Source organism: Pangasianodon hypophthalmus, chromosome 2 (genome assembly GCF_027358585.1).
Source record: "Pangasianodon hypophthalmus isolate fPanHyp1 chromosome 2, fPanHyp1.pri, whole genome shotgun sequence".
NCBI lineage: Eukaryota > Metazoa > Chordata > Actinopteri > Siluriformes > Pangasiidae > Pangasianodon > Pangasianodon hypophthalmus.
In genome coordinates this window covers 18,016,507-18,039,845 of record NC_069711.1, presented here as the reverse complement: position 1 = coordinate 18,039,845, position 23,339 = coordinate 18,016,507, and the positions used below count along the sequence as shown (strand labels likewise).

Sequence of the window (23,339 nt, the reverse complement as noted above, 5' to 3'; positions counted from 1 at the left end):
CGTAGTGGTCACCAACTTTTTCCTTGCTGTTTTTTTTTTTTTAACTGTTGCTTGGCACACGCTTTAAAAAACAGAAAGAAAGAAATTAGCCGTCTCGTCCACCGACAGATATTAGGGTATTTGTGGTAAAATCAGTTTTTCTAGGTCTGCTAGGATTTTCTCGTTGGCAGTGTTGTCACCTTTGCTACTACAACACTACAACAGTTTGCACTGAAAACTGAAATCCCATCAATTTGTTCAACAGAATTTAGCATGTTTATAATATGTATGTATAACAAGTGCAGATATTGTATCAAAATATACTTCTATATATAGTAGTGCTTTATTGAATTATGTAACTTACTTGTTGGGTCATTGAAGTATTTGAAGGCTTAGGCACTGAAGGCTAGAGGGAGTGGTGTCGCAACAATAACTTAAGTGTTCTCAGGTAATCTGTCTAGTCCTTTTCTTTTTGCATCACTGTTTTAAAATTTTACTGATATTCTTGACAAGCTGAAGGGAATCCTGTCAAAATATACCTCTTTTAAATACGCTACGAGTGCTACTTTGTGCTATTCTAAGATATTTCTGTATTAACAAATTTTATATAGTCTTGCTAATGAGTGTTTCATAGCTGGACTGATAGAAGCTTTCCAGTTTTGCTATTCTAGCTTATACACTCTTTTTCTACAGTGATATTTTCTCACTATCACTACTCACTAATAGGTTCTTACCTGTTTTTTTTTTTTTTTTTTAATCTGCCGCTACCTCTCTGCAGCTCACATACCGACTATTCAGCTATATCTAAATAATAATTTTAATGCCATATGTTTTAGTTAGCAATGCCTAGATTCTTTTCGTCTAAAAGCTTTTGTTTAGATAGATGTCGTATACAACAGTTTTTATTTTTTTTGTTTTGGAGCTGAAAAAGTGTGCCTGTTACAAAGGGAGCACTAATCATGGACTCTCTTAATTGCCATTAATTGCCTTTGCACTGTTAAACTGTAAGATTTTATACTAGTGCTTGCTGTAGTTTTAACAATTTTTTCTTTTCTTTTCTGTGCAAAAAGATTTGGTTAACACAAAAAAAATAAATATACAGAAGAATATTCCGAGCGTGCATTTTCTGTCTTTGTTGCTGGTAAATTTGTCATGAAAAATTTACCTGATTTAAAATGATGCGACAGCCTTGATATTTACTACGTACACTATGGCCCTACTGATATATGGGTTTAGCAACAAAAATTTCACAAAATTAGTGGAAATCCTGTAGCTAAAGCAACAGTAAGATCTGTTTAAAATGTTCTATATGAAAAGCACATTCATCAATGTAATGCTGTTTAAACAACAACCAAACACACCACAGAGAGTTAGGTAGCGCTGTTCACTTCCAGTTGTTTTGAATTAAAGTAAGTTTGCTAATGTAAACAGTTTTCTAAATATGTTGCATGGTAAATGGTTATAAGAATGCAAATATCAGATGCAATAATATTTTGAAAAAAAAAAGTTGTTTTTTTTTTTTTGTTATTGCTAAAATGGGCATTCATGCTGCGTATTGTGACTGCTTAAATATTGCAGAATGCAGAATATTGCTCTGAAAAGATTGTCTCTGACACTGTTATTAGTTCTGCATGTTTATATGCTGAGAAATTGGAGGCAACAAAAGAGGTGACATTTAATTGCTACCTTTGTTAATAGCAAGCCATTCAGGTTTTTCCGGTAAAATCATACAGTTTCACAATTTCAATGTTACGCATCCAGAAAACCGGTAAACTACTCATGAACTTAGGAGACCTTTATCATAAGGTCACGAGAACCAACTGACTTCAGTAGATATTTTTGCACTCCGTCTTCTCCATTCAAAGCTAGAAGACCCCATTCCATACAGACAAGACACATGAATTGTCAGAGCTCAAACTTTCTAGTGATTGTGTTGTTAGTGTGTAATGAATTATCAGAGAAAAGACACAAATGTTCAGCATAATGTAGAGGTGCACAGCAGAACTGGGATTCCATGGGACCCAACAAAATGTCCAGGAGTAGGTGTTTTTTTTTTTTTGTTTTTTTTTTTTCCCTTCCTTTTTCTTCCCCCTTTTTCTTCTATGGGGCATGCAGTCAGATATGTAGCTGGTGGGACAGGGTGTTTGTGCAGTGTTGTTTATGCAGCTATGTTGGTTAGAATCATAGGCCGGTGGCAACAAAAATAATAACAGCAGGGTTGGTAAAGAGTGTCTGTCTGCAAGAGGGTGGTGGAATTAATCAGAATTTCTTCAAGCGCAGGTGGGAGTGGGATTTTAAAACATCACACCTTTACGCCACAGAGGTGTTAAAATATTTTTGCTTAGTTATTTAAGCTGATTCTGGTCTCTGGTGGTCTAGTGGCTAAGGATCCCATGGTCTCACCGCTGCAGTCTAGGTTTGATTCCAGGACAGGGAACCAACTCAGCCACTGGAAGTGTAAGAAGGGCACCTGGTGTAAAACCTGTGCAACATCAAACATGCGGCCCAATGATCCGCTGTGTCGACCCCTAACAGGAGCAGCTGAAAGAACAGTTTAGCCTGAATCTGCCATGTGACTGATTTAATCACATCTGTAAAAGTGTACTAAATTGTAAAGTTTTCTTGTCACTGCGGTGGTACATTTTTTTTTTTGTATCTTTATTTATCACCTGGAAAAAAATAATATTGTGTACCTTTGGGGAAAAAAAGGTACACATAAAGCCCCTTAGGGCTAATGTTTAAAAGCTTTAAAGCTACACTACATGCACCATGTAAAAGATGCATACTATATGTACAAAAGATTGTATTAATGAGGGTAGCATCCCAGAAAATGGATGCCCCTGCTGCCAACATTTGACCTTGCTGTGGCCTTGACCATGTTTGTACCAGTTCCAAAATCTAATTAGTTCATTTGCTGGTTATAATGATGATTCCATATAAATCATTTAACCGCTCGTTCATAGTGATTACCAATTCGAAACAGCATTTATTGGACATTAGGAGGATATGGCAACTGAATCAATATTGATGTAATATTTTATCATGTAGGAAGTTAACTAAATGACAAGTGATGTTGCATCAATTAGTTAGACACAGCTCTGTACTGGTGAAACAGACAATTCTCGCCTTAGCCCATTTCATGTCTGACATGTTTCTCGACCACGCCATTACCATTAACCATTACTCTGAGTGCATGAGAGTGGAGGCAGTAGCAATGTCACATGATTTTTAATGTGTTGCCCTGCTTTTAGAAGGAGAAGACTGACAGTATCAGATGCTGAAGCTATTTTTGTGCTTGGAGAAATATTTCAGATTTCTGCACAGCTGCAGTTAAGCATGAATGATGGTAATGGACACTGTTTGTGGTTTGCCGGGTCAGCATATTCTCTGTGGTGTTGTGTTAGCCAGGATAGAATGGGAATGTATTTTATTTGCCACATATAAATCACTGGCTTAAGTAATTCACTTTGGCATTTTCATTGTATACTTTATGTACTGCAATTAATAATGTTTGGTTCGTATATAAATGATGATGGTTTTATCAAGCACCAAAAAAGCCACAGTACTAAGAAGCTAAACAAGAGTTTTGCGATTGAGTGCATTTAATGCGATTAGGCACCAAGATGGCAGCATAACACAATAAAAGGCACCAAGATGGCAGTATAATGCAATAAAAGATTCAGCAGTAAGTACATGAACTAAGCACTGGTTTCCTGTTTTGTTTTTTTCTCCCCCAAATGTTATCATTTTCCTTCACAGTTCCTTAAAGCTACATTGCATAGTATTGTTTGGTTAAAAATGGAAAAAAAAGGAAAATTATTATTGAGTCATGGGGGAAAATACTCTAAATCATGCTGTTCCTGAGCTGTTGTAAGTCACTAAGTCACCGTGATTTTCCTGTAGTAGGAACTCCCAATAATTTAGTCAGAGCTGTCAGGTTTAACAGGAAATTTCACATGCACAGGTCATACGCCACTTCGGATGTGTCATTGTGCCTGATATTTCCAGTACATCTTAACACACACAGCCACAGGCATCATAATAGAGAAGACTTTGCCCTTAAACTGTTTTTGTTCTGTAGACCTGCATGAACAGGATGCCAGATCATAATAGAGAGAAGCCTTTCTCGTTCAACAAGACTCTGTGTTTTAGCTAGCGTGCTCACTCAGCAACTATGACTGACAGTCACATTGATGTGTACAAGCTTTTATTCTCTTAACAGTTCTGTAACACTTGAAAGACCTTGATAATAGCACCAGATATAATTATATCTTATGTACTGGGCTTCATCCCAAACCACATACTACCATACTAAGTAGTATGTAAGTACACCAATAGTGTGCATATACTATTTAGGCATCCTATGTAGTGTTCAGAATGCAGTGTGGGACACAGCCCTGAATTCCCAAAATATGTGTTTTACTTGCTTTTCACAGCTTTCAGATAAATCTGAGCTGATGACAACATTAAGAAATATTCAACAAGTATCTTGCAATAGCATTTTCCTACCAGAGAGGGCAACATTTCACAATTTATAATCTGCAACTTTAAATAAATGTTCAGTCTTTGTTACAAAAAGCAAAGCTGAGTTTTTAACTGCTGTAAACTTGTAAATGCATTCAGGCTGAAATGAAACTAGACATAATCACTGTAATATTAATATGATTTTTGAATGTGGAGAGGATAAATGTTCTCTAATTTGTTAAGCAGAATGGTCATTGATTTTGCTTATGTCCGAGTCCATCACAAAAAATACATGGTGTTTGTAAACATCATGCGTGTATGTGAGAAGCTCTTTCCTCACCTCTCAACAGTTTAAAAGCTGGATTAAATTCAAGTGCAATTGTCACATTACTGGAAAGCATAACAGTGGAACTTTGTTGTGACGGGAGTGTGCTGGCTGGCTTTAAAAGTGTTCTTTGTTTTTTTTTTTTTTTTTTTTTTTTTTGGTGTGACCGTGATGAAAAACTCTCAATCTTTATTACCATTATAACTGGCTAACTCCTATTGAGTAAAAAGTTAAAGATGTGACCTGAATCCCATAGAAAATTTGTGGACTGAACTGAAAAATCGTGCCTAAGTAAAGAGTACCACAAACCTGACGGCGTTATACCAGTTCTGTCAGGAAGAATGGGCGAAAATTCCAGCAAAGTATTGTAAGAAGCTTGTGTAAGGCCACCCTATGCCAAGCGTTTGAGTCAAGTTCAAGCAGTTAAAAAAAGGCAATACCACCAAATGGTAATGAAGTATACTTTAACTTTTGATCCACTGAAAATCTGATATAGTAAATAAAGTCTCTTAGCTATTATATTGAAATGACCTGTTATGGAAATAAAGTAGCTACACAAATTGCCTTAACTCAGGAAATGTATGGTAACATGAAATGTGTATAGTTGTGAAAAACTGAGTTTGAATGTGTTTAGCCTAGGTGTATGTAAACTTTTGGCCTCAACTATAATCCAGTGCATGCTTCCAAATCCACACAATAATGATTCACTGAGCACAGAATAAGGATTTGCTCTGGCCGTCCCAGTCCCATGGCCGAGACCCAGTTGAAAATATGTGGACTAGAGGAGAATCCACAAGCAAAGACCAAGGATTCTGAAAGATCTGGAAAGACTTCATATTGAGAAATGTTTTCAGATCACTTCTCCCACATCATCAAAGTATAAAAGTTAAAAAAAACAAAACAAAACAAAAAAAAAACCACTGTCATTATTCTGATAAAGAGGAGGTGCATAAAGTGCCAGTAATTGTGACATGGGATAGTTTCCGTTGTATATTTTTAGATTACAGGAAGGTTAGATTTCTCTCATATCTTCATTGTAGGATCATGCTGATGACCCTCTTTTTCATAGCCTTTTTCCCTTTACCAAGCATCCAGTTACGTGGAAAAGTGATTGCTATGTTATAATCTATACAATTTAAGGTACATAACTGGATTGTAAGGACCACCATTGTTACTGGAAGACTACATTTGTTTTTATGTTTTTGTGCCTTAGGGAACAAAAATCTACTTGTGTAGTTGCTTTTTTCCTGCTAGTGTAATGCCAAAATATAACATGCTGGTGCAGTGTGCTTTTCATGCTGCCAATGCATACCTCCTGTGCCTTCTTACCTTTTTTGGAAAGAGGGCTTTACTAATGAAAGGGTACAGCCTGATTCCTCAATCTGCTAGAGATTTCATGTCTTTGCATGCAAAATAGGATTGTCTATGGCTGAGTTTAGTTGAAGCCAAGGACTTCAGCTGGTGTACTAGTCAATGATTCAGCACTTAGAGCTGAAACACTGCCATTCTCTTCAAGCATGGCCAGTGAACCTGAGGATTTCATTCAGCCTGATGTGAGAGATGTGTTTAACCTTGAGACGGACTGAGAAACACTTCAGCCCTGGGCTCATGTGATTGTAAAAACATGCGGGGGAACAACAGTTATGCGGCACTAAAAAAATTAAACAAACACAGGGATAAGCTTATCAGTTGTATTGATGCAATGTTAAACTGAAGTCATGTTTATTATAGCTGTCTTCCTTTTGTTTGCCTAAAGCTCCTAGTTATCGATGTTTTTTTTTACATTGGAGTAAAGCTTATCATTGATGAAATGTCCAACTTTATCAGCACTTATCATGCATGAACTGCTTTTTAAAGACTTGGTTATCATGGCCACATTTATTAACCCAAACAACTGGTTATGTGTATCATGGGTAGAAGTCATTCATCTTGAATAATAGATCTGCATTCAGTTGAGTTGTAGGAAGATTCACGCTCCCATATCAGACAGCAGTGTTCATAAGATACACAAAAATGAGCTAGTCACTGAAAAGTACACATCACAGATCACTTGAAGTTAAACAGTCACTGTGTGCATGTTGTGTACCTGAACAGAAATTCCTTTTTGCTATTGCCAAATATCCTTTGTTTTGCTTTTGAAAACACACACACACACACACACACACACACACAAAGATCCCATTTCCCCCAACAGGCTCAAACCACCACTAGATCATTTGTATTTAGGCCAGTTAGAACTGGCTCAAACCTGCCTTCTCTAACAGTATAAACCGAGATGTGTCCGTGTGCACTTAGAGGTTGCCAGCACAGCAGATTCAGCGCTGGAATGTGTGATTCACATTGTCAGTATGTGTTCTGCTCAGACCCTTAGACAATGCTTAAGAGCCTTGTTTTTTTGTCCTTTGTTCTTTGCATGTTCTCTGAGTTCCCAGGCAACTGGTCACCCAAAGTGCACAAAAGCTGACCAACTCTAAACTGTAATATGTCCACTACAAAAAAACCTACATGCTTCAGGATCACATTTAACATTACGTTTGTTCATTTTGCACAGGTTTTTATCCAAAGCTGCTTACAAGAATTAGTGTTGAACACATGAAAGGGCAGTGTTATTGCATCATTAAATATAAGAGCCTATCATTTTTCAGTATGCAAAGGAAACCATGACAAATATTGCTTGTCCTCTGGTACAGTGGATTAGCAGGGGAAGGGACAGATGTTTGTAAGGGTTAGGGTGCAGGTTCATAGAACCCGTAGGTGGATCTTTGCCTTTAGGTTTCCTAAATACATTGTTTTGTAAAACCACCTGGGATGTAAGCTCACACCCTTCTGGTCACACTAGGCTACATATGACAATATAATGTGAATGTTAGATATGGCCAATCCTGTCCCTCTATCACATTTTCATGTAACAGCATTTGAAATTGGCAGAGGAACATTCTAACCTGAGTTACTGAAAGACCACTGTAGCTCTTCTAAAAGTGCTATCTGCTATTTTCCACATACAGTGCATGAACTCGTAGACACCTACAGTTGGCTATTTTTGCTGTGATAGACAGAGAAGAAAGAGTATGCCATCCCTCCCACCCATGTAGCTCTGTGGCATCATCAGAATTCAAACTCACGATCTCCTGACAGAGTGAATGCATTTCTGTTGCTCCGTTCAGAAGCCCCAGTAACCACTTTATACTTGTCAGAGCTGTGGTGAATCCATAGCCCATCCAGGGAACACTAGACATGAGGAGGGCAAACACCATTTATGGGAAGCCTATCGCAGGGCACCATGCACACACATTCATACACTTATTCACACCTAGGATCAATTTAGCATAGCCTAATGGCATGTAGGTGGCATTCCATTAGGTGGATTGCATTGCTAAAATCGAAAACCCGGAGGAAACCAACATGGGCACGGGGAGAACATGCAGAGAAATTCCACACAGACAGATCAAACCTGGGACCCTGGAACTGTGAGGTGGCAAAGCTACCTAGAGCACCACCTTGAATTTAAGTTCACCTTTAAACCTGGGCTCTGAATAATTCCGTCCTTACCTGTCTACTTTTGGTAGATGACGTCCTATACGCATAGTTAAGGTTGTGTCATATTCTGTCCGTGTTTTAATAATAGATTTAATGGTGCTCTGTGGAGTTTTTAAAGTTGGAGTATTTTTTTAATAACTAAACACTGATTAATACTTTTCTAGAACATTCCCCTGGACTTGTTTTGATAGCTCCTTGTTTTCCATGATGGTGTTTGTTTAGGTATGTTCTCTAGCAATCTCTGGGGAATTCCCAGAGCAGGTGTATTTATATTGATGTCATGTGACACTAAACGCCAAACATGTTCACATAATTACACTGCGTGCATAATTATTAGGCAATTTATGATTTTTAAGATTAATTTTACTGCTGAAGAGCTACAATGCTCAGTGAGTCCAAAAAAATTATTTTATTTTTAAAAAAAATTACGTTTAACCAAAAAAGTGAGATTTTTCTTTCTCAGGGGAATCTGTCTTCTCTGAGGGAAAGTGTCTTCCAGAAACTAGCAGTAGTTTTGAGAGTTCATTTCCATCTGCAATCCGAAAAGGTTCCACTAGCTCATCATTAATGATGGCAGCCCACACCATTACTCCGCTCCCACCTTGCTGTCGCCTGAGCCTGGTACTCTGTGTCCATTAGTGATCCAACCACGGGCCTGTCTGGTCCATCAAGAATCACTCTCATTTCATGCCCAATCTTGACGCTACAGCTTGTGATTTTTGTTAAGTAGGGGTTGTGTTTCAGCCTTCCTTACATTTGCAAAGAACCTGACACCTTGTACTTCTCAAACTCCTGGTGGGTTGCAGTTCTGGAAAGTGGTGGCACTGCAGGCTACAGGGTTCCTGATGGTTTCATGCTTAATTCTTCACAAGTGTTTTGCAGTTAATTTGTGCCTTTTCTTCTCAACACTTTTTTTTTGTGACCCTGCTAACTATTATTAACAAACCGTTTAATTGTCAGATGGTCACGTGCTGCATCCTTCTGATAAGCATTTTGTCATTTTTGACTTTTCAGTGTCAGTTAAGTCTTTTTGGGCCATTTTTACCTGTAGTAAAAATCTGCCTAATAATTATGCACGTCTGAATTAAAGGTGTTCGCTTCTTTAAGCCACACCTTCCCTTATCAACAATTACACGTATTCTGAAAATGATTATACTCAGTAATTATTAAGATCAATGTGGTTTGGAAAAAATATTTGATCAGAATATAGACTTGCCTAACAATTATTCAAACAGTGTATGTGACTTATTCAGACCATCAGTTTTAGCTAGAATTCTCCCCCTATTGAATTCTGTATGTGGGTATAATAAATAAAAGTTTATTACACACATCATACAAAGTGATATTTATTTAGCCTAATGGCTAACTAAATAATTTCTTAGCAGGCTACGCCCTCCACAATGAGAACTCTGTAGGAGTTAAAAAACAAAACAAAAAAACACACGCACCCTTAATGTGTGTGTGTGTTCTCTGTAGGAGAACTCCTACAGAGTTCTCGTTGTGGAGGGTGTAGCCTGCTAGGAAATTACTAAGTGGGCAAATTAATTTCAGAATGATGCTGGATGTGTACATGGATGCAGTTTTGTTTACAGCTAATTTATTCTGTAGTATCCAGCTGAAGCCATGCAGACCAATGATGTGATGTACCTGGCAGGGGAAAGCTCTTCAATGATCAAAGCTGGGGTTGGTGAAAATAAACATATGGTACTGCATAATTAAGCTAGATAACATACACCAAAATACTGATTTTAAGTAAGACTTTATAATGTTATTCAAAATTATTACAAATATTTTATATCAGCAGCCTATATTTCATAAAATGTCACAATTTATTTTCACTAACCAACTTTCCCCTGAGGTTTTTTATTTTGTTTTGGATTTTTTCCTTTTTCTCCCCAAGTTGATCATCTGCCAATTCCCACCCACTTGATAGCACGCCCCAATCACACAACAGCTACCACCCAGGGAGGATGAGGGCAAACATGTGCTTCTTCCAAGACAAGGGAAGCAAACTTGGCACTTCTGTAAGTCACCTTGGATAAGGGCATCTACCAAATGCCATAAATGTAAATGATCTTTATAAAATTGCCACACAGAGCAGTGTAACACTCGGATGTAGATGAGCTTACAGACACTCACAATTGGTTAATGTCCTAATGACTGACGGCGAATAGAGTAATGACATCTAGAGTAGAGTAGAGAGTAGAGAGCACAGCGAAGTGGGTGGAGTAATGCTGCATTCAACTTAACCTACCATTGCTGGTGTGAACAGTCATGTTGAACTCTGGGTTAAGGGCACCTTCCCAACTTTCCAGTTAAGAATTCCAAATTGAGAGGATGTGTTCTTTAAGTTTGCCTAGTGAGAGGTTGGAAATTCCAAGGTACAAGCTATAGTTGAACACACAGTTTGTTAGCTCATGGTAGTTATGTTAGCTAGTGGTTAATATTAGTTAACTTTACCTGACTCATCTAGTATTTTTTTCAATTAACATTAATATAAACTTTAATTATCATTTATAATTTTTATTCTGTGGTGTTGTGTTCAACTACAGGGCTACATTGTGTGGCCAACTTAGTGACATTGTCACTACAGTTTGTGACTTTAGATCTCTTTAACGACTTTATTGCAAAACAGAGCCTTTTGACAAATCTAGCGACTTTTTAAGCAGACGTTAGTAAATGTTATTGTACAGCAGTGTGTAAAGCCTGACTGAGTTGCACTTGTGCAAGCCTATGTTCCCAATGTTAAATCACTGATCATAATTTTTTCCCAAAAACTAATCAGTGATCACCACTGTTCCCAATGACCAATCACTGATCACCATTGTCTCTCAATGACCAATCACTGATCACCACTGGCCATTGTCTCTCAATGACCAATCACTGATCACCACTGGTCTCAATGACAATCCACTGATCACCACTGGTCTCAATGATAATCCACTGATTGCCATTGTTTTCTAGTGACCAATCACTGATCACCATTGTATTCCAGTGACCAATCACTGATCACCACTGGTCTCAATGACAAACCACTGATCACCATTGTATTCCAGTGACTAACCACTGATCACCATTGTTTTCCAGTGACTAATCACTGATCACCACTGGTCCTGTCTACAGATCACTAATCATCATTGTTTCCCAGTGATGACTCACTGATCACCATATTGTTCTTCTTTGTTCTTCATTTTAAACTCTCCTCTTGGCTATATTTACGAGTAAAAAAGGTTGGATTTTTCTATCTATATAACCGTTTCCTTAATGTCTATTTCCTAACTACTATCTTCTTTTTGTCTGTGTTTCTTAACATAAATTATAGTGTTTTGTAAATACATAAATTGTTGGTTCGACTATTTTGTAAATACAAAAATAAGTAGTTAATGGTACCATGAACAAAGATCAAACTTAATTATAAGAAGTAATTTATAATCTATTGTTTTCTATTCTGATAAAAAGCCTAACTGATAGCCATCGAAAAGCATGTTCTCTTGAATAGCTTAACATTTGTTTTGAAAATAAATCAGCTATTTATTATCAGCTACTTAGTAGTTTTTACTTTCTTCTTTTTCCTGGTACAAGCGCGTGAAAGGCAGCTGTAATGGACAGGCCACCTGTCAGCAGCGTTTTCCGAGCTCGTGCTGTCCTGCCCTTCACTCGCTCCTGAGGAACCGTTCAATTATTCATTAACCGTTAAATGTATACATTTTTAGCAATATGTGTGTGTCACTGAGTCCATAAGCGAAAATATTTGAATATTATTGGTATACTTAAAGGTAGGTTTTCTACTGTAGTACAGAATAAACAAGAAATAAATCCGAGTTTGTTATCTCGATAACTCGACGTCGCTAATATTAAACCGTCAACTAGCTCACTAAAACGTTTTTACTACAATATTATTAATTAATCATTAATTAATCAATCATATTGTATGAAACGTACCTCACTTTTAGGGTTACGAGTGCTAAATCCAGTTATTTAGCGTCACATAGAATATTTAAAGAAATATGTCGATAGTAGCTAGTCTTTAAAAAAAAAAATAAACAATGAAATATCGCTTTTTATGAGTGGCGGGGCTGAATTCCGAATAACTCCTTACTCCCTACATGAGCGCACTCCATAGTCCATCAAATAGGAGATTCCGAAGTCTACGTAGCGCACTCGATGTCCAATAAGATGCCGTTTGTACTTCATCCCGGATTTTGTAAACTTAAGCACCTCCCCTGCTAGACTTCCTGATTGCAACCGTAAATTTTTATTTATGTGTTATTCCTGTTATTATTATTACAGACTGCGGTTTGGTTTGTCGACATGTTCGTGCTCGTGGGACTATGGATGCTTGGTGTAAATGGCCATAGTGGATTGAGGTAGGCGTTTGTTTAGGTTTGCTGAGCTCGGGGTTGGAGGAAGGAGAAGCGGAGGCGGCAGCAAACTGGTGCAGACTGGTTAGTACTGACTACTGCATGGAGGAGAAGACAGAGGACGGGACGAAGTGTTCATGTACGGCATGTAAATGGTTCTGTTGTCTGTTTTCCTTTACTAGGAGAGAAAACATCCATCTGTTTTCCAGTCGTTTTTTTCCTCCACCCTAATAATGAGGACACGAAAGGACGGCAGTGTGCGGTGCGTTGCGCAGTATTGTCACTACGCCAAGATGGAAATGAGATAGTGGATGGTGGGTCATAAGCAGACTGCGCTTTAGGATGCAGTAAGTATGCAGTTTTTTTTTTTATATCATCAACCAGTTTTTGATCCATTGATCCATTTTTTCCTGTGAAATTCTGTGAAATCTGAAGCACTAGGAGGTAGAGATGAAACCTGAGCCTGAACACCTGCATGCCTTCCAGCATTTGTTCAAATAGAGGCAGAGATCCTCAGGCTTTTTTTTTTCTTTTTCTTTTTTTAAAGCTAATGGTACACTGAACTGATCAAACTGGAATTGTATGTAGTCCTCACACAACACATTAAAATGAATGCCAGGCTTTTCCCAGTAGCATGCACCAGCACTTAAAAGTTTTCAGATGGACCCTGTTTGATATGATACTCTGTGATAGAGTATACAGGCAGAAATAATGTAAAGTGTTATATTATGATTTAGACATTAATAACTACCACTACCTGGGGTGGCTTTAGACAGTTAACCATTATTTTAGGGACATATGTATACACTTAACTTGAATGAATGGATTTGTTCACATGTTGTGATTACCTGATGTAATTATCCGATAGGATTTTTTTTTTTAATAGGAAATGGAATTGCCCTTCAAAATGCCCTTTTTTTCCCATCCCAATCATTATGTTAACAAAAAACACATTGACACGTACACACTGGTAGATTGATCTGAAAACTCTCCTAACACACCATCTTCCTCTGAGTCCTTTGAGGTCTTCACTGGCCCGCTTAAGGTGTTTCCCACAATGATTTAATCGGCTTGTGTGTACATGAACAGCTGTGATTGGTTACCGTTTGTGTCACTTTAAACAGCTATAAAAGACTCAGCAAATCAGTATATCTGGCACAGCCAATGACCTAGTTAAGAGAGAGAAAACCGAGGGGTTAAACAAGGCTTTATGTCTGCACACACTCACATGTGGTTACAGCATCCGAGTGGTCAACACCGTGAAGCGGTTAAAGCTGTTACATAACGCTGCCACAGATGATGAGATTTCCTGGGTTGAGCTTCAGTTCTCTCTGTAAGCTCTGCACACCTAAACTGGTAAGATTAGATTAATTTACTGATTATCAGTTGTAGCCTAGATCTCTATAGATGCTATCATATATTCTTCTCAGAGAAGGTGATCCCATAGTTCTGTTCACTGTTTGAGTGCCCTATAAAAGTAGTAAAATGGCAGAAAGAACTGTTGCACTGATTACTAAAATATCTGTGGCTTGGAAGCTATTGCAATGTGACGATGTATCCACACACACTCATAGTTTGGGTAGATATTTTTCACCTCTCCAGTGAATAATACTTCCCAGCTGCTCCATTTAGATTAATTTTTCAACAGCTCATATCGAGTCAGAATTATCAAGCCATGCTGCATGATGGGGAATGGCATGCTGTGATTATTTTTTGCAACTTATTGAGAGTCTGGCATGTGACATTGTTATAGATAGGGTTGCATCACTTTGGCATGTGACATAAATTTATCCATCTCTTTGAGTCTGATTGGCAGCATCTGAGGTGCACTTAGTTCATAATTGAAGTGTGATTGCATTATGAGCATGCGTTATTGTAGGGTATGAGGAATAACGACTGACAATTATAATAAACACTTATTTTGTGGTCTTCAAGCCAGATTTAAAGACAGTGGTTAATATGGTTATTAATATGTTGGCTCAGTGATAGCTCAGTGGTTACTTTACTCAGTGATGTGAAGGTTTGGAGAGTAAATCGCAGTACTCAGAAGAGCCATTCTTCTATCCTGCCTCATTTCTAAGTTGTTTTGAACCAAATTGTCTGCCAAATGAATAATTTGAAAATGTCTCAGTTAGAGGCCAGGAACTAATTTTGAGAGCAACACTGCTCCTATACAAACTGGGAATTTTTATTAGAAGCTAGCAGGTCTGAGCGAGAAATAACACGTCATGAGATATTATCTTGCATGCTCATTGGGACTGGTTTGTTTCTAATCTTGTAAAGTCTGGTTTTCTGAGGACACTTATTTAGGAGGCACTGTTCTAAAAGTGAATAAGTTGAATGAAAACACTTGCATGTTTTACATTATACCAGACCAGCTAGAGGCTGAGCATGTTAAACATCTCAAAAGTCCACTTCTCATTAGCATTATCTGTTCCTTTCTTATATCTTTATTTTTGAATTTTGAGACATGAACCTTCATTTAAAATATCAACAAGGACCTGCATAATTGTCATATATCCTGTGTAAATGTATTTTTTCTACATTCTTGGCTAGTTCCAGTGCCTTAGGAAGTGGTAGCTCAGTAGATACGGGTTTGCACTGGTGCCCACAAGGTTTTGGGTTCAAATTCCACTACTTCTAGAGAGTCACTGTTGGGCTGTTTAATTGATTTGAGCCTCACTTCTATGTTACTTTGAATAAAAGTGCTTAGTGAATAAGGAACTGTGTTTTTACACATACTGATTTCTTAGATTTAATACTCGTTAAGCATGAATATGAGACATTTAATCAGTGACTAATAAAGTACTTTATGTACAACCACAAGCATATCCACTCATCCTGATCATCCTGATTAGGACCCCTCATCATATCTGCACTAAGTATCAGTATAACAGCATATAATAGAACAACATAATAGCACTACAGTGAGTTTAAGCAGTTATTTGCTCATAATGTGATAGTACTTACATTACAGTGTGTCCCTATTATATTACATTTTATAGGCCTCATTTTTTTAACATTAAGGTCTTTTAGTGCAATACTGTATAGCAGAATATTTAAACCATGTTTTGAATATAGCATGTATTTTTAACAAGTCTTCTTGGATTCTTGACTCAGATGAGACTGATAATGAGTCAGTGTGTTGTGTAAACAGTGGGGGAAATTAAGTCAGGTCCCTAAAATCTCTATCGTCACAATGCAACAGAAAGTATGTGTCACTATTACGTACTGTCTGACCAGTTGTTGTAAGCTTTATTTCTTTCAAGTTTTTTAATGGTAGACATTTTATTACAGAAACTTCAGAAGTTTTGCTTTTTAACAGTAGTCTGCTAACAGAGATGATGAGTCTTGCAGAAGTTAAAGACATTGACATAAAGTCATTCTCATATTGAGTCTTTTTTTTCCCCCTATGTTTGGAGAATGGGGGAATTTTTTTCCACAATACTCTATTTTTTAATTATGAATATCCTTCAGATTGTCCCAGTGAACAGACTTCATGTTCCTCTCGCTCTGTAAGCAAGTCATAGTCAGGATAATTATATGTAGATGGTGATTCTGTTTGTTGTACTGATTTGTTGTTGTTTTTGGGCTTTCTGTGCAGTAATCAACATAATTTAAATTAATTACACATTAGTTAATGAACAGTTGTAGGACTACTGCTCACTACTGTTCTAACACCCACTGGATTATACCATTCTGCAAGCACATGTTGCATTACCTTCTGGTTTATAAAGGTTGGCGAGGCTTATTTGAGTACATCATGCAGACATAGTCTCATGCAAATCCCATTCATATCTTTAACTGCCCTGTGTTCAACTGCCTAGACATCAAAGCCATTGTACAAAAGGGGATAAGACAAAGAACAAAGTTATGTCTTGAATAGTTAGTGCAGTGAGGGAAAAGAATGTGGCTGCTGTAGGTGACGCAGGTCTTGACATGCACGTCAGTGGATGTGAGAGTGGAAAATATGCAGGACCTCAACTGCTTAGCGTATCACACATCTTTTCTTTACCAGCATTAATGCTATTTGTACAGGGTGGGTTGTAGCCCAGGACGTAATTGTACAAGTCATGATCTCTTTTCCACTGAAGGATTAAACAGTTACCAGCTGTCACCAGCTGTGTGCTGTTCTATGTGAACAGTTACTGTTTCTTTGTCCATTTGCCATGCCTTTAAATCAGGACCAGGCAGCATCAACAAAAAGGAAAGACACTGTGGGTCAGCTTTGGTGTCCCATGCATGCAGTAAATATGTGACAGTTGATGACATTGCGCCATGTTCAGCTGACTGACAGGTAGGATGATTTAGAATTGTGAGTAATAAGATGGAATAAGTGGAATTAGAGACCAAAGTGCTTTCTAATAAAAATTAAATGTACATTTTTATTTATTATTGTATATGTACCAAAACATATTAAACTAAAAGAATTAAAAAGAGGAAATGTCTGCAACCTTGTATATAGCCTTTTGCATACAGTACCATTCCACTTCCATTTACTTCATTTTTTATTCAGAGTCCATTCAAACATTAACTAGAAAGAGACTAGATCACTAGAAGATTTCAGTTAAAAGGAAGTTTCAGTTGAAAATGGAAAATGATCTTTTTCTTGGAATGAACCAAAAAACTCAGAAGTGGAAGGGGACCTGTACATTCTAAGCTAAACTGTGTCTAGGTGGAGATTTGGGCCTGAGTGGAATATTGTTTGGCAAGACTGGAATTAATGCCGATAAAGCAGCAAAAAACGCTTTTTCAAAGGTTAAATTAAAACACATTTATGACTGCAATACTATTTTGAACAGTGCTGTAAGCATATTGCCGTTTTTACTCTTTGAGTTCACTTATCATTAATCATAGACCTTGTTTTAACTTGTAATTGTATGTAGTCAAAATTTATCAGCTGCTGTCAGTGGGCAAAGTTTTCATTAAAAAAAAGTCAATTGTTTAGCCTTACAGTGAAAAAGAGGCTAATAAACCTAGATAAGTTAATTTAAATAATGAGCATTTCTTTTCTGTCAATTCAATCTAACTATCAGAAGTTAAATATTTCTTTTACTGCCACAACTAATGCCTTTACTAATGATACACTTACACAGCTAGTAAAACTTTTGCAAGAGTTTTTGCCAATTTGATATTGGTTGTTATTCTATAAATTTGATCTAAGGCCTGCAGTTGGGAAAGCCGAGTCTCAGGCACCAAAACAAGTCTTAGAATTTGATATTACATGAAAACATTATTTTTGGCCAGTCCACCACTGCAGCAAGCAATTTGGCTTTTTTTTTTTTTTTTAATAGTTTCAGATTGATGATACAATCAAGAAGTGTTATTGTAGAATCCTAGTGTGTGAAGGAAGTGTGAAGGAAGACTCAAGGAGGCAGGCAGAACCTTAGCCGAGCTCCAGGCTCGAGTTTATTTAGACTGTACTTCTCATTGCACATTAAAACTCAACAAAAAAGGGACAAAACAACTGAAGAGGGTTCATCATGGACTTGCGGCTTTCGCTCCGCCAAGTTCACAGTTCAAGTTCACACTCCACGGTGTGTGATTCTTCGCCAGCTATGCCACTCTCTCTCTCATTACGGCGGTCACTGAAAGTGCACAGAGACACTAATAAGTAGACTACCATTAGTGGGACACAGGTGAGAATCATCACGTGTTATCTGCCGGTTCAATCTGCCTCCTCTCCGTCCACAGCTGACACTCGACCCTGCCCCTGCCGCCACAATTATGTAGTTGGTTAGGCTTTTGCAACCTGGAGAGCTGTCTCATGGAAACTGATACTGGACAGAATCTTAAGAGCTTGCTGTCTCCTTTATAAATGCTTTTATCTTAATTTATTTCTTTCCATTAGGTGTGGATTAGACCAAAGACATGGCAACTAGATGCTACGTTTAGACGTTATGTAGTGATGAGAGTTAATTAGGAAGCATTACCTATAATTATTGTAAAAGCAGCCCAAAAGTATTCAAACTTCAGATATCAGTGGGTGGCATTTTTAATAAAAACTGAACCTTATCATTAGAAATCATACAGGCATTAGTCATTTTAATCGTCAAAAAGTAGTATGTGAAGGCAAATTGGATTTGGCTATTAATAGTGATAGCACCATTTATTTATCATCATCTACTTTGTATTGGATACTTCAGATAAATGTACAAATAGATCAGGCTATGCATTTTGGTCATAAAATTTGGTGTTTATGCATGGGCTTCATCATATGGAAAAAGCAATTCTAATCAGTGGTGTTATGTTCTCTCCCATAGGAATGTTCACCCTCACAGAAGTTGCCTCTCTGAACGACATCCAGCCAACCTATCGAATTCTGAAACCATGGTGGGATGTGTTCATGGATTATTTGGGCATTGTAATGCTCATGGTGGCAATATTTGCTGGGACGATGCAGTTAACCAAAGACCAGGTTGTTTGCTTGCCTGTTCTGGATTCGTGGGAAGAGTCCGTCACCACACAGAAGCCACCAGAAACAGCTTCTGGCCTCGGGACAGGAGGAAACAGAGTGACATTAGCAGCTGCGCCTTTAGCAAGCAAAGACCAGCCTGACACAGTTGTCCACCAGCTGCATTTCTCTCAGCCAGCTGCAATCATACATCCTCAGCCAACAGGTGTGAAAACAAACATGGACTTTCAGCAGTATGTCTTTGTCAACCAGATGTGCTACCATATTGCCCTCCCCTGGTATTCCAAATACTTTCCCTATCTTGCTCTCATTCACACAATTATTCTCATGGTCAGCAGCAACTTTTGGTTCAAGTATCCAAAGACAAGTTCAAAAATTGAGCATTTTGTGTCAATTTTGGGGAAGTGTTTTGAGTCCCCATGGACCACTAAAGCATTGTCTGAGACAGCTTGCGAAGACTCAGAGGAGAATAAGCAAAGAATGACCGGAGGCCTCCCATTACCAAAGCATTTATCCACCAGCAGTGAGGAGGGGAGTCCAAGCCCATCCACACCAATGCTGGGAAAATCCAGTGTTAAATTTTCTACTGAAAAGCCTGTAATTGAAGTTCCAAGCATGACCATATTGGACAAGAAAGATGGCGAGCAAGCCAAGGCCCTTTTTGAAAAAGTGAGAAAGTTTCGTGTGCACGTTGAGGACAGTGACTTAATCTACAAACTATATGTTGCTCAAACTGTAATTAAGACAGTCAAGTTCATTTTGATCTTGTGTTACACAACAACATTTGTTGCATACATTGATTTTGAGCATGATTGTCAACCTGATGTTAAGCATTTAACTGGCTACACCAAATTCCAGTGTACTCATAATATGGCATTCATGTTGAAAAAGCTGCTCATTAGCTACATTGCCATCATTTGTGTTTATGGCTTGGTATGCATTCACACACTTTTTTGGTTATTCAGGCGGCCTCTGAAGGAGTACTCATTTGAGAAGGTGAGAGAGGAGAGCAGCTTTAGTGACATACCAGATGTAAAGAATGACTTTGCATTCCTCTTGCACATGGTAGACCAATATGACCAGTTATACTCTAAACGCTTTGGTGTCTTTCTCTCAGAGGTCAGTGAAAACAAACTGCGGGAAATTAGCTTGAATCATGAGTGGACATTTGAGAAGCTACGGCAGCATGTGACACGGAATGTGCAAGATAAGTTGGAGCTTCATTTGTTTATGCTCTCAGGTGTTCCTGATGCAGTGTTTGACCTCACTGACCTTGAGATATTGAAGCTTGAGCTAATCCCTGAAGCACGGATAACAGCAAAGATTTCCCAGATGATCAACCTTCAGGAACTGCATTTATATCACTGCCCTGCCAAAGTTGAGCAGACTGCATTCAGTTTTCTCCGTGATCACCTACGGTGCCTTCATGTCAAGTTTACAGATGTTGCAGAGATACCCCAATGGGTTTACTTGTTGAAGAACTTGAGGGAACTCTACTTGGTGGGAAACCTGAACTCTGAAAATAACAAGATGATTGGCTTGGAATCCCTCAGGGATCTGAGGCATCTGAAAGTGCTACATCTGAAGAGCAACCTTACTAAGGTCCCAACAAACATAACAGACTTAGCCCCCCATCTGGTCAAACTCGTGGTACACAATGATGGTACTAAGCTCTTGGTATTGAATAGTTTGAAAAAGATGATGAACCTTGCTGATCTTGAGCTGCATAATTGTGAACTGGAAAGGATACCACATGCCATTTTTAGTTTGATAAATCTACAGGAGCTAGACTTGAAATCCAACAATATTCGCACTATTGAGGAGGTTATCAGCTTCCAACACCTAAAAAGGCTTACCTGCCTCAAACTTTGGCACAACAAGATCATCACCATTCCACTGTCCATAGGTCAAGTAAAGAACCTTGAGTCCCTTTATCTTTCTCACAACAAACTAGAGTCCTTGCCTGCACCTTTGTTTAGTTTACCTAAGCTAAGATATTTGGACTTAAGTCACAACTCCATTGTGGTGATTCCAATAGAGGTAGGATTCCTGCAGAACCTCCAGCACTTTGCCATCACAGGAAACAAGGTGGAAGTGGTGCCCAAGCACCTGTTCAAATGCACCAAGCTGCGTACACTGTGCTTGGGCCAAAATTGTATTTCTTCCCTGCCAGAGAAAATTGGCCAGCTGGTGCAGCTGATCCATCTAGAGTTAAAGGGAAACTGTCTGGACCGCCTTCCAGCCCAGCTTGGACAGTGCAGACTCTTGCGTCGAAGTGGTCTGATTGTGGAGGATCACCTATTTGACTCTCTGCCGATAGAGGTCAAAGACAGCATTAATCAGGAAAGCAATGCTACGTATGCTAATGGAATGTAGGAGTTTAGTAGAGAAGGGTCTCTACATCTCCCTCTGCTGGTCCTCTTTTGACAAAAATCTGGTATCCATGTTGATTGGGATTATACAAAGAGGGCACAATGTTTTCTTTATTGCTAAGGTTTGTAAGAAGTTTGTCAACTGGTGAGGAAGGTTTGGCTCAGGACTTGTTGCACCTAAAAGAAATGCTTTAAAACACTGGAATTAAACAAATTAGAGTTGATTCTGTTGTCTACAAACTAAACAAGAAGACCAGTAGAAAATAATTGATGTACTAACAAAACTTATTGATTTGACTGGAAATGCTTTAAAAACTATGAATGACTCTGTTTGCAATACCTTTATTTCCCTGATACAAAGCCAACAGTTTCATGTTTCAAATGCAACCCACTCTTTCTGCAGTCTTTTCATTTGTTTATGCTGCCATGTTCGTTATTTTAACTAATGGCTTTCCACACAGTACAACCCACACTGTGGTGCAGTTACTGACTGTATTTATTCATTTTTGTAAGAAATCAGGAAAGGGATGAAAGAAACAACAAAAAAAGAAAACTCACACAGATCTTTATGTATGGCAACATGTTATAAGGAACCATTAGTGCACCCAATGCATGGTCCTTGCTGCTCATAACACTTCAGCATAGAAATTGTTCTAATATTTATTCTGCTACTGTTCTACATGTTAGTCAGAAGTCTTGTATAAAATCAGAGTTTATGTTAAAATCTACTGCTAAACATTGTACTGGTTACTACTGGTTTTTGCCTTATAAACAGTTTTCGTGCAGTTTTCAGTTACCAGTTATATGCTATATGCTATATGCTACTTTGGCTGCATTAAACTGCATGCTGTCAGCTTTTGCGGAACTTCCACCATAGAAAATTCAGACTGAGAGTTAAGCTGAATAGAGCTTTACCATTTACATATTTCCATTAGAATCAGAATTGTTAATTTCAGTAAATGTACAAATTATACTTGAACTTGACAAATAAGCATGACAAAGGTCACCATGCAACATCACATACTCATAAAATTATGACTATACAAAACAAAGTGTAGGTAAGTACTAAAATTAAAGCATCAGAAGGTGACTGGATGAGTTGAACAGGAAGTAAAATTGGCATAACGACAATGTGCAGGTCACAGCTTGGTAATATATATTCCCTAATATTCTGACAGTGCTCATTACAGTGAGAATTTTTAAGCTTAAATATTGACTTTATACTATTACAACACATTCTCAAATCTGAATTCTCAAATCTAATTGCTCAGAAGGTGTTGATTAACTTTCCATAATAGCAGCTTTGACAGTAGTGGCAGCTTGCCATTAGTAACGGCACATTCACAGGGAATTGAGTCTGCTCCACATAATCTAAGAACAATAATAAATGGATATAACAACTGTGCTGTTATTTAACAAAGAAAAACATAATCATTGATATTGTGAAGCCTTCTGTAAGGAGATGTTTAACATTTATGGAAGGAGTCTCAGGTGTCACCGTGAGAGACAGGAGACTTTGCGCTTTCCAGTTTCTTGGTAACATGACAAGTTGTGTTTTCTTTGTTTTATTAACTTAAAGAAAGACAAAAAGGACAGGCTGGTGAGGACCCACTGTGTATAGCTGCCACAATGTGAGCGACAACACATGTTCCAAAACAAGAAATGTAACTATAAACAGTTAGCAGCATGATATGTTATTCTTTAATAAATAAACTACTGTGGTATAAGAGGAATAAAACACACACAGGACATACTATGTCACCGTCACCAGCCTGAAGTTGATTATTTTCCTATAACAGCATGTCCTTTTTTGTGGTTTATTCCTTACTTAACTGGTTTCAGTACAGAAAATGCTACTTTGGTGCTTGTTTTTAGAGTCATGCCAC

General features: G+C 38.0%; 1 protein-coding gene across 6 annotated transcripts; it reads left to right on the top strand.

Annotated features, from left to right (window-relative positions):
• Positions 1–9,799: 9,799 nt before the first annotated feature.
• On the top strand, positions 9,800–23,220 carry lrrc8db (leucine rich repeat containing 8 VRAC subunit Db). Of its 6 annotated transcripts, none has more exons than XM_034314495.2 (4): positions 9,800–10,329; positions 12,596–12,672; positions 12,849–13,013; positions 18,930–23,220. In XM_034314495.2, exon 4 carries the CDS (start codon positions 18,932–18,934, stop codon positions 21,455–21,457), a length of 2,526 nt encoding a protein of 841 aa, XP_034170386.1. In that variant the 5' UTR covers positions 9,800–10,329; positions 12,596–12,672; positions 12,849–13,013; positions 18,930–18,931; the 3' UTR covers positions 21,458–23,220. The 6 variants fall into 6 exon arrangements, with proteins under 6 accessions (XP_034170386.1, XP_026775918.1, XP_053084705.1 ...); XM_026920117.3 differs by having other exon boundaries at positions 12,596–12,750; XM_053228730.1 differs by lacking the exon at positions 9,800–10,329 and adding an exon at positions 13,907–14,022 and having other exon boundaries at positions 10,366–12,750.
• The last annotated feature ends 119 nt before the right edge of the window (positions 23,221–23,339 follow it).

Excerpts from the sequence above, each read along its gene's own strand:
- lrrc8db (XM_034314495.2), top strand. The coding sequence starts at position 18,932 with ATGTTCACCCTCACAGAAGTTGCCTCTCTGAACGACATCCAGCCAACC.